This window comes from Diabrotica virgifera, chromosome 5 (assembly GCF_917563875.1).
Source record: "Diabrotica virgifera virgifera chromosome 5, PGI_DIABVI_V3a".
NCBI classification, from domain to species: Eukaryota; Metazoa; Arthropoda; class Insecta; order Coleoptera; family Chrysomelidae; genus Diabrotica; species Diabrotica virgifera.
Genome location: NC_065447.1, coordinates 256,243,247 through 256,255,649, shown reverse-complemented (window position 1 = coordinate 256,255,649; position 12,403 = coordinate 256,243,247). Strand labels below are relative to the sequence as shown.

The following is a 12,403-nucleotide window of genomic DNA, read 5'->3' as shown; positions in this document are numbered from 1 at the left end:
ACAACACGAAAAAAATAACAAACATTATGGAAAATTACTTCTTTATAAGTTAGATAGTACTTAGCTGAAATGACGAACTAGAATCCCATTAGAATGATGATCAAAGGAAGTAATAAAGACAAATTTAACGTAGAAAACGTTCTTTAGAAGGAAATATGCCCCCAATGACCATTAATGATGTATTATCGAAATAAAGGCATTCATAACATCATTTTGTAGCTTTAAGCAAGCTTGGATTTTGCAGTTTATTTAAATCGCCATCGATGAGAAATGTTTTGGCTTCATGGCTCTTGTATAGAGGTATCCACAAACTTTACATTATTTGTTAATAATTGCCAGGTGGACGGTCCTTTCTTTTCACTTCGAGTCTCACAATGTCCTGATGATTGAGAAACCATGAAATACATATATCGATACATCAGTATCAGAGTGCACCAACTCAAAATTTTTCAATATTGAGATAAGTATGAGGAAATGGTTAAAAAATGTTTATTTATCAGTTTCAAATAGCACCATTTAAAAATTCCAACACCATAAAAAAATTTTGACTTGTCAACATACAGAATCGAATATTTTGTTAACACCGTCATAGTTTCATACCGCATCATGTGGAATAGTGTGTACTGAAACTTGATCGGTAGAACTGTTGTCAGCTACTAACTGATAATGGTGCGGTATGAAACGGTTAATACCTGCAAAATCTGCATCTCCATTGTCATTCGTGCGAGTATTCTCTGTGTTTAAGGTGTTCGGTGTCTCTTTTGGAAGTTATTTTATATTGTGTATGATTATAAATATACTTTACGTGAAAATTACAATTGAAATTTAAATTTATAAAGTGCGTCGAAAACTAAGATAGTAACGTCATAATGAATATTCAGCCATGGAAAAAGTTAGGGATCAAAAAAAGAACAATGTATATGTTAAAAGTTGCAAATGGATGTATGGAAGAACGTTGTGGACATAGTGATGATGCTGTAAGTATTATAAAAAATTAGAGTATGTTAAGGTTTTCTGTATGAACACTTTAAACATTTCAAATAGGATAATAATTAGCGCAATGAAAAAAAAACAGAGTTTGGGTTTGTACAGAATGACAATCGCAGAGGAAAAGAAAATGCTGGGCGACCAAGGATGCTAGATGATGAAAAAGAATTCATGAGATGCCACATCAAATCTTTTCCACTAATTATTGCAGAGCAAGGACAAACAAACAGTACCTAGACGGATCTCTAAATTTAGCTACTATGTACAGAATCTCAAGAAAAATGTAGAGAAGAACAGAAAATTCCCGTAAAACTCCATTACTACACCATGATTTTCAACACGAAATTTAATATTTCCTTTTTTCAGCCAAAAAAGGACCAGTGTTGTTTCTGCAACTCATTTCAAAATCTAACAGCAGATGAAAAAGTATTACAACAACTTAATTATGATGCACATATTACAGAAAAAAATCAGAGTCGGTTAGAGAAGGAGTTTGATATCAATAATTCAAAGGAAGATAGAAATACTCTAGTTTGTTGCTTCGATCTCCAAGCTGTATTGTCACTACCAACAGGAAATCGGAGTGATTTTTTTATATGAGGCGGCTATCATGTTACAACTTCACTATGTTTGATATTTCCCATAAACATGGCTATAGTTTTTTGTGGCACGAAGGTATCGCAAACAGAGGTAAGAATGAAATAGGCACGTGTCTTTGGCAGTATCTAAAGAACCACGCAGCTCAATATGAGCACATAATATTTTATTCTGATAATTGCCCGGGCCCCAAACAAAAACAAGTTCACTGCTAGCTTGTTTTTATATTGCTGTCAATATCTACCCATAAAAAGCATAACCCACAAATTCTTAGTAGTTGAGCATACTCAAAATGAGGGTGATGCGATGCATGCCCTCATAGAAAAAAAAAAGATACCTGAAGAGAAACCCGCTCTATATTCCATCGCAACTGGTACCGATAATTAGCTTGGCTAAGAAAACTGGACGGCCGTATACTACAGAAGAAATAGCCGAAGTGTATGAAATAAAAAATTTCCAAAAAATGGGGAAAAATTTTAATGTTAATGAAGCCGGAGACAAAGTAAAATGGAACAAAATGCAAATTCTAAGATTTGAGAAAGATCAGCCATACAAAATAATGTGTAAGAAATCTTATTTTGACAAAAAATATAAGGTCATAAATATTCGACAAAATAGAACAAGAGTGACTTATGAAGAACCATCTCTCATCCTCTCTAATAAACCTCCTGGTATGTCAGAACTTAAAAAACGTGATTTATTGTCGCTCTGCTCCTCAGGTGCAATACCCAGAATTCACTGCGAGTTTTTCCAGAACTTTACAACCTCTGCCACAGTTGCCGTAGCTGAAGAAAGTGACGATTCGTAATAATTTTTATTTTATTATAATTTTTCATACCATAAATTTTATTTTATAGATAAATACTTAAAAATTTTTATTTGATTTCCATACAAATACCCTATCTATACCAAACGCACTAACTATTAAAAAAAATCACGTGTCAACCGTTTCATAGCGCACCAACTCAAAAAAAAATCTTAATTATTTAAAAAAATAATAATTAAAAATTATCATCTAAAAGAACCATAAAATAAACATCTATGAACTATTTACAACAGATTAAAAATATTTGCTCTCAGAAAAAATAAGTTAAAGTTGATTTGTGAAGAACCATGTTTTTTGAGATGGTGCACTCTGATACTGATGTATCGATATAGTGAATGGTTAGACTCGAATTAAAATAAAATATCACCGTCTATCTAACAGTTATTTTAGTTAAAAGCATAAAATAGACAGTTTAGAAACAATCCAAACGTTATATTGATGGTTTTTGTTGCTATGGGATAAGATTTCATTAAAATTGAATGTGCTACACCGAAAGAAGTACAGGAAGAAAGAAAACTTACACACACTAACTTTAACCAAACATTGTCGTGTTTTAATCTAGATGAAATCTAATCGACCTGAAAGTAAACCCTGTTTGTACAAAGTACCTTTTGAATTCGAGCATGTAGTACCGGACTTGTTATATATCATTACTTGCTCTCCTAGTGTCTCAATCATCCTTTGTTATTTTTTGCCGTAGTATGTATTTTAACAACTCCTGTATTTTAGTTAATATAGCGCGGAGTATTCGATGATTAATTCGTTTACATTTTTAGCAAAAGCTAAAAATATTAAAGAATACAACCACTTGTAAAATAACTTTTTTTATCCAATAAATAGACAAGATCAATAATTACGATCTGAACGAATGGCGTAGTAGTGCCATTTTTTAAACATATTTTAAATGGAATTATATGGTAAGTGATGCCACACTTAAAAATTTGTATGTCACTCAGATCAATATTCATTGGCGAATATGCAAAATAAAAGCATGGACTACTCCTAATAATGTGGTAGTTTTCTGCTTTTTTCAACCTCTAATTGGGAGACATATTGAGCAAAACATGACGGAATAACTGACAAAAGCAAACAGAACATAAGGAATCCTCAACGAGACAAAGTGGAGAAACAAATGCATGAATATAGAAACAAAATCGCATAAAAACAAATACAGATACGCTCAATTAAAAAATCTCCAAACTCAAAAAAAGTACAAATTTTAATAAATTGGATAAAGAAATGGTTATTTTACCACTGAATTAATAAATGATTTGAATCTAATATAATAAATTTTTAATAGGTATACCCAAAACATCATTAATAGGACTGACGACAAGTCGTAGCTCAGCGGTTCCTCCTCTCGTAAATTCTGGTCCTTCGTCCACTTCGAGCATCTCTTGTAAGTTAACTATACTGTTATAAAATTATGTTTTATTACTTTCTTTTTAGCGCTCACGTCCTTTAGTAATGAACCTAAGACTCCTTTGGCACCGGGACGAGCCAAATGCAACACTATACTTCATCTCTTTGGGGAGTGGCTCTTCGAAGCGGCCTTCATTGGTTGTGAAATGCCACAAAGTAAGATACCTGTTCTAAATATTTGTCTTTTACTACTATTCGTTTGTTATTGTTGAAGTGAAGATTTGAATGTTAGCTTTAGCGGAGAGGAAACGCGTACAGAGTCCTTCGCCAGTAATTCTAGAGTATAGCTGCCTTCCTAGACCTCTCGCAGGTATGTGACAAGGTCTGACATGATGGTCTAATCTTCAAAATCAAATCAAAGCTACCTCATTCGTAGCCAAATTTCTGCAGTCATATATAACAGATATATCCTTCTTAATTAATCATGGCGAAGCTTGTACTTCCCTATAACCGATCTCGACAGGAGTCCCTCAAGGTAGTGTGCTAGATCCAACCCTATATTTACTGTACACAACTGACATCCCTATCACAAATAATACTACGATTGCTAAGTATGCAGATGATACTATCATAATTTCAACTCATGTGAATCCAAGATTAGCATCCAGAAATTTGCAAAACCATTTAAACCAATTAAAAAATTGGTTAAATCTATGGCGTGTCAAAGTAAATAATACTAAATCAACTCATATTGTTCGTCCGCCATAACTTTTCCCATGCGCACGATTCATTTTCAAACAAATCAAAACATAAAGTGAAACGTACGCCGATGTGTGTAGTATACAGTATACAAAATGTATATACACATCGACGTTCGTTTCACTTTATGTTTTGACTTAATTTGTTTGAAAATGAATCGTGACGCATGGGAAAAGTTAGAGCGGATGAATCACGTTTACGTTAAAAAGAGAGAATTTCGCTCTGGTATCTATAAAACGAAAATTACTGCCAGCTAGGAAAGATGTCAAATATCTGGGTATCTACATAGATAACCACCTAAATTGGGGAAAACATTTATGGTTCAACCGACTACAACTGAGTACGCTTTACAAGAAAATGTACCGGTTTATGAATCGCAAGTCAGGTTTAAGTATTCAGAACAAACTTCTTCCCTATAAGAGAATACTACGACCGGTCTGAATGTACAGGATTCAAACCTGGGGAACTGCCAGTAATAAAAATATGCAAAGCCTACAAAAATTCCAATCAAAAGTCCTTCGTGATATCTGTAATGCCTCAAGGTATATGCAAAACTATGTTATTCATCATGACGTGAATGTTGAAACTGTTAAAGGTGTACCAACTACTTCAAGAGACTATCATCTCATCCAAATCTGCTCACCAATGATCTCCTGACCCCTCCACTGCTTAGAAGACTAAAAAGGGTTCTTCAACGCTAGGAACTATGGTTAATTTTTTAACCAGGAGGAGTAAACTGAAAAGACAGATTCACACCTAAGAAAGTCACTAGAAAAATAACCAAAGACACCTTTTTTTTGGTTGATCATGTCGGCCCTCAATGGTAATCCATAAATATTATATTGTATTAATACGTTGCTAAACAGTTCTAAAAACAACTGCTTCTTATATCAAATCAGACTGAAAATCTAAAAATTGAAGAAATAACACAGAAAACACAAAAAATGATCGATATAACTGAATTAACCTATGAAATGGCAAAAGTGTCAAAACTTGATAAATGTCATTAGTGTCAAAATTTTATAACAGTGGAGTAAACTTGCCTGCGGTTGGACCAATTACAAACAAGCATTACAGCGCGGTAAATTTGAATCACTCCTCTTGGTTTTAAAACAAACTATAGATAGAAGTTACTCATTTGTATAAAATACAGAAATGGTAATGTAAAATATATGTAGGTAAAGGGTGCCCACCACTGGGTATAGCTACCACTGTGTCATTTTTTCTATCTCTGTCAAACATATTGTTTGATATATTTATAATAGATTGTAATAAATAAAAGAAGGTTAAAAAAGTAACTCCTCTTCGGTAAAGATAACAACTAAAGCTTCATTTTTGTCGGCAACTCTCTGAGTTCTACATGATTTTATTAACACACGATTGTTTCAGAAAATATTGGAGAACCCAAACGTCCTAACTCATTTATCATGGATGGTAAATCGTCTATGAACTTCTCCCAACCTGGTTCAATGACCGATTCCAGTGAGTTACCTACTGGTCTAACCATAGATAAATACGAAAGCGGTAGAGCAGAAGCCCTGGGTACTCTATGCCGGATAATGTGCGCGAAAAAGACTGGTGAAGAAATTTTACCGGTTTATCTTGCTAGGTAAGAACTTTATACTTGGTCTGATTCATTGAAAATCTGATGAACATTGAAGAATAAATAACCTTGCAATTAGTTAATGTCTGCGTTTAAACTAAAATCGTTTTAATGGAAGAGTTATACATCGGGTATTAGACATTTTTTGGCCTCCTAGGTCTCCAGATTCGACACCACTTGATTTTTTCTTGTATATATATAAGTACCTATTATCTTATACCAAATTTTTTAGATTTTATTTGGCCGTACTTCACGGTTTGAAAGTACCATCGAATAGAGAATGCGGAGAATGTATGGCGGCGATTCTAATCAATTCAGCGAACTTATTCCATTTAGACTTGGACGGTGTCAGAATCCTAATGCCGGCGTTTATATCGGCGCTCGAAGTCGTGCTACCAGAAAAAGACTTGAGGTTAAGCAACAATATAAACAAGATAGAGCTCAGGAAGTCGTCCATTCAGCTCTTGCTGTCCATGTTGGTGTTGCCACTACACTTTCAGAATGTTATCATTAAAGAGTTAATTAATACGGGTAAGTTGATTTGCTAATTGGGGTTTTTAATAAAGTATTTTCAATATCTATTTATTATTTTCAATATTTTCATTACTAGTCCAAGTAATGAAGCTTAAAATAGGACAAAACCTCAAAAACAGAATGGATCGATTTGCTTGAAAATTTGATAATAAGTAGTGGATATTCCAAGGATCAAAATCTATATGATGCCAAAAGGCGCTTTTACCATGGGGGTGGTTGCCACCCCATCTCGTGGGTGGAAATTTTTTATTACATTTTGACCGCAAAAGTTGATAAAAACATTCATTATAAGCAAAAAACGTTCTATACATTTTTTTGATAAAATTAATAGATTTCGATTTATTCGCTATCGAATGTGTTAGTTTTATATCGAAAAAATCAATGTTTTTAATCAGTTTTCTGCTAATAACTCAAAAAGTTTTCGTTTTATCAAAACAACTTTACCTAACAAAAATGTACCTTTTGAAAAAATAAACAAAACCGTTTTTTTCAATTTTCTTTAAGACCAACAGTAATCGAGCTATACTTTATTATATGTTAGCTCTTCTTCGTCAAATACTAAATATTGTAGTTTCAAAGTCAATAGACGGGGAAACTATGCAATTTTCGAGGATAACTTGTTGAAACTAATTTAAAGTATTTAAAAATATCTATATCCAGAAAGAAAAAAGTCTCTAACGCAAAAAGTAAGTGACTTATACTGAAAAGTTTGTCAGCAATATATTTTCTAGGAAAAAGTGGTCGGAAACAACCCCCTAATCCAAGCGCGGCTCCTCCTTAGGGTCAATTGGTCAATGACCCCCCTAAAATAATCTCATAAAAATACCAATTTTATTAAAAATATCTTTTATCTAAAACTTCACTCTGAAATATAAAATTCTCTCTCAGCAGTCTGCATTGGCAAAACAAATATAATAGATATAATAACGTCGCGCCTCGCGCTATACACAAGCCCGTGGCTGGGCCGTATTTTAAATTGTCTATATACAGTTCTTATGGCTTATGGACAAATGCATGTAAAATAGAAAAGAGACGGCAGATAGCAATTTCGTGGGCGAGAGTGGGAGTGACCTTTCCGTCGTATACCTCTAGTAGAGTCGACGGCCTCACGTTTAGTTAGTTACCGTCTGCTGACCGCACTTCACGGCAGGTCTATATCGATCGCGGCGTATTTGCGTAATTTATTTTGTTTTGTTGGATTTTTTTGTGATTGTAACAAAAACAAGATGAGTGTTGTTGACGAAATAATTGCCTTAAAATCTGCTGGAACACTAAATTATGAACGGCGGCTTGAGAAAAAAGAAAGTGGTCGACCAAAACCAAACATGAATTTAAAACAAACAACAAAGGATAGGGGTAAGGACATTCAAAGATATTTTAAAGAATCAATGTACAATTTGTGTGATTGGATTTGTGGCTGCAGTGTGAGAAATGCATTTTTTTGCTATCCGTGTTTACTGTTTTCGAATGACGCTGTATGGGCGAAAAATGGAGTAACTGACATTAAGCATTTAAAAGTGAAAATTACAAAACATGCCTCTTCAACTACTCATATAAATTCATCAATGAGTTACGCAAGTTTAGGACGTGTTAACATAAGACAGCAACTTGATAGTGTATATCGTAAATCTGTGCATGACTTTAATGAATTGGTATCTAAAAATAGGTATATTTTAAACAAACTAATCGACTGTGTAAAATTTTGTGGAGTTTTCGAAATTGCATTGCGCGGTCATGACGAAAGTGACAGCTCCAATAATCGTGGAATTTTTCTGGGCCTTATCGATTTTGTTTCTGAACTGGATTTAATGTTTAAAGAACACATTGAAAAAAGTACAGTATTTAAAGGAACATCGAAAACAATTCAGAACGATATTTTAGAATCAATGTTAGCCATTGTGCATACTCATATCATGAAGGAGATTGGCCAGACAAATTTTGTGGCCATTCAAGTAGATGAGACCACAGACAGCTCCAATAAAACGCAGATGATTATCATATTGCGATATGTATTAACTGGTATTGTACATGAAAGATTTTGGAAATTTGTTAACCCCCTAGGTACTACAGCACAACATTTAACTAATGTAATATTGGAAGAACTTCAATTATTAAAAATTAATGAAGCACCTGAAAAATTGATTGCCCAAAGTTACGATGGTGCATCAGTCATGAGCGGTAAACTGGGAGGAGTACAAACAAAAATTAAAGAAATATACCCAAATGCACACTTCATTCACTGCTATGCCCATCAATTTAATCTTATCCTCCAAAAAGCGGCGAGTCAACACAAACCGATAAAAATATTTTTTGCAAATTTACACGGATTTTCGTCCTTTTTCGGCCGATCTCCAAAACGTACGATGGTTCTGGATAGAGTGGTTAAAGTAAGGCTACCTAAAGCTGCGCCTACTCGATGGGCTTTCAATACAAAATGTGTTGAAATTGTATACACTTATAAAGATGATTTAAAATCTTGCTTAGAGGAAATTATTGATGAGGAGCAAGATGGTAACAATATAAATCAAGCAACTGGTTTAAAAAGACATTTGGAAGATGAGCATTTTTTATTTTGGTTAAATTTTTTCCATAAAATAATGCCCCATGTTGATATATTGTTTAAACAATTGCAAATGCGAGACATTGATGTTATATCTGTCAAAAATTGTATCCTGTCTTTTAACAACAATATCCAAATAATTAGAAATACTATTTTGGAATCAGAAGTACCAAGCACATCAACAGCAAAAAAAAGAAAAACTACTGCAGAGGATCCAAAGCGACGAACTGCACTTGAAATTTGTGATATTATTATATCTGAAATAAATCACAGGTTTAGTTTCAATGATCATCTCATGATTTCACAGTTATTCTACATAGAGAAATTTGAAGCATACACTACCAACTTTCCGCAAAATATTTTAAAAATGGTGACGGCTAATTATCCCACAGTGAATATTTCCAAACTAAAATCGGAACTTGAAGTCTTATATTGTCGTGAGGATTTTCGCAATAGTGCTGGTGCAGTAGCCATACTTCAGCTTTTTATTAACATGAATTTGTCTGAAACATTTTCTGAAGCAGTGAAGTTATTAAATATTTTGTGCACACTCCCTATGACAACCGTGGAAAGTGAGAGATGTTTTTCTACTTTAAAAAGAGTAAAAACATTCCTGCGTAATACGATGGGACAACCTAGACTTAGTGCCTTGTCTATGCTGAGCATCGAGAAAACGCTTGTCAAGAGCATTCCAAATTTCAATGAGAAGGTCATAGACTATTTTGCAGAACTAAAGGATAGAAGAATTGACTTAAAATATAAAAATATTTAAAGTAAGTTTCGTTTTAATAAATTTACAATTTATTATACTATAAATATTCCTATCTATATATCAGTCAATAACCTGTTCATACCATTTTTCCTATATTTTTTAAAAGATTTACTCTAAAAAAAGACAAATTTAATTTTCGGAAAACTAGGGTAAATAGTATTGAGTTTTATCTAAGTCTGTATTTTTTATCTAAAATATAAATGCTAAAAGATCTTTTAAATACTTTAAAAAATCAACAGTTTGAAGTTTTCAAACCAAAATGACCCCCCTGAAGATTGACCCACGAGCCGCCGCTGCCCTAATCACCACCCTAATTAAAATTGGTCATTGATCTGATTTGGTCTTCTTTATTTATGTATTAATAATAGGTTCTAGAAGTTTGAACGGTTTAGAAAGATTCGTTTTTAAGGTACTAGTACACTTTAGAAGACCAAAAATAAGCATTTTTTCAAGATTTTTTTTCTCAGAACCCTTATTAAAAATGAACATAAAACTTTTTTCATATTAATATCTAATTCTTAGAGAATACAAAAAATATATGTTTTTTCATTTATGCACGTACACTAATATTGTAGAGGGCGCCAAAGTCGGGGCCTCGAAAAAAAGTAGTTCCGATGGCGGACAGTTAATCTCAGGATTGGGATCTCTGAAACAAAAAAATCGTACGCCATTTGAAAAAGGAAGGTCTCTTACGTGACAATTTACCACCGTTAGTGAAAAATTCCGCAAAAAAAAAGATTTTACTGAAATTTGAAAAAATATTGTGAAAAAATCGCCCGTTTTTCTTCAGGTGTTCATGGTTAAAAAATATATATTTTTTATTTTTTGGTCAAATTGTGGTAAATTGTCACGTAAGAAACCTTCCTTTTTAAAATGCAGTACGATTTTTTTGTTTCAGATATCCCAATCCTGAGATTAACTGTCCGCCATCATTTTTCGAGGCCTCGCATTTTGCGCCCTCTACAATATTAGTGCACGTGCATAAATGAAAAAAGATATATTTTTGTACTCTCTAAGAGTTAGATATTAATATGTAAAAAGTTTTATGTTCATTTTTAATAAAGGTTCTGAGAAAAAAATTCTTGAAAAAATGATTATTTTTGGTCTTCTAAAGTGTACTAGTACCTTAAAGAAATGGAGTTAAAAGCGAATAACGAGTTTTTGTAGTTTGGTAAAAAATGCCATTTTCCTCAGAATAGAAAGATTAGCATCAGAGATACGAAAAAATATTTAAATATAAAATTGTAGCTTATTTAATTCCCAAAAAACGGGTTTGCCAAAAATTTTTTCTACGACAAAAATTGAGTGAGTTATTGACAATTAAAACTTGTAATAACATGCAAAAACCACCTTTACCAACCCTTTCAAAGTCACTTCTTTTTGCGACTGAGGATTTTAAAAAGATTTAATATTAATAGTCTTATAGGTCTTATAAAAACCTACAAAATTCTTCTTTAAAAAACTTTCTAAGATAAAAAATAAAAAAGTTACGGTTAAAAAATCAATATATTTTTTTGAAAAAGAAAGGAGATATCCAATTGGAAGCATAACAATGTAAGTTGGCGGTGTTTTTAGTCATTGGCCTTATTTATTCTTCTTTATTTCTGTATTATTAATAGATTCTAGAAGTTTGACTGGCTTAAAATAATTATTTTTTAAAAAACTGGAGTTTAAAGCGAATAACGAATTTTTGTAATTTGTTAAAATATGCCATTCCCTTCAGAATAGTAAGATTAGCATCATAGATACGAAGAAATGTTTAAATATGAAATTGTAGGTTATTTAATTTCCAAGAACTTGGTTTGAAAAAAAATTTTCTGCGACAAAAATTGAGTGAATCGTAAATGAGTAGGTATACCATCGAAAAACATTGATTTTTAGATATTAAAATAACACTTTCGATAGCGAATAAATCGAAAACTATTAATTTTATCAAAAAAATGTATAGAACAATTTTTGCTTAGAATGAACTTTTTATCAACTTTTGCGGTCAAAATATAATGAAAAATTTCCACCCCCGGGGATGGGGTGGCAACCACCCCCATGGTAAAAGCGCCTTTCGGCATCATATAGATTTTGATCCATGGACTATCCACTACTTATTCTCAAATTTTCAAGCAAATCGATACATTCTGTAAAAATTGCGAGGTGAAAAGCTTCGGATCCTGGACTATACTTGGCAGTGTCGTTGAGAGCTGTAAGGAAGCAGGTTTGGATCTGAGCATACGGGATACCAAAATACTCATAATATTTAACTAAATAACAAAATATAAAACCGTCTATATACATATAAACAGAACCAAACTTAAGCAAGATGATCAAGTTGTTTACCTTGGATATCAGTTAAATTGTAGCAGACCAGACCGGAGCCGCTTTTAGAAGGATGTCCAAGGTATCATGTCC

The 12,403-nt window shown here is 32.9% G+C and overlaps 1 protein-coding gene across 6 annotated transcripts in view; it reads left to right on the top strand.

Moving 5' to 3' along the window:
- Positions 1-12,403, top strand: part of LOC114326122 (ral GTPase-activating protein subunit beta) — a 65,701-nt gene that overhangs the window by 22,020 nt on the left and 31,278 nt on the right. For all 6 annotated transcript variants that reach the window (XM_028274361.2, XM_050651149.1, XM_050651148.1 and 3 more), the window contains 4 exons: positions 3,711-3,809; positions 3,860-3,988; positions 5,921-6,140; positions 6,367-6,665. In XM_028274361.2, coding sequence (XP_028130162.2) covers positions 3,711-3,809; positions 3,860-3,988; positions 5,921-6,140; positions 6,367-6,665 — 747 coding nt within the window. The remainder of the gene's footprint in view (positions 1-3,710; positions 3,810-3,859; positions 3,989-5,920; positions 6,141-6,366; positions 6,666-12,403) is intronic.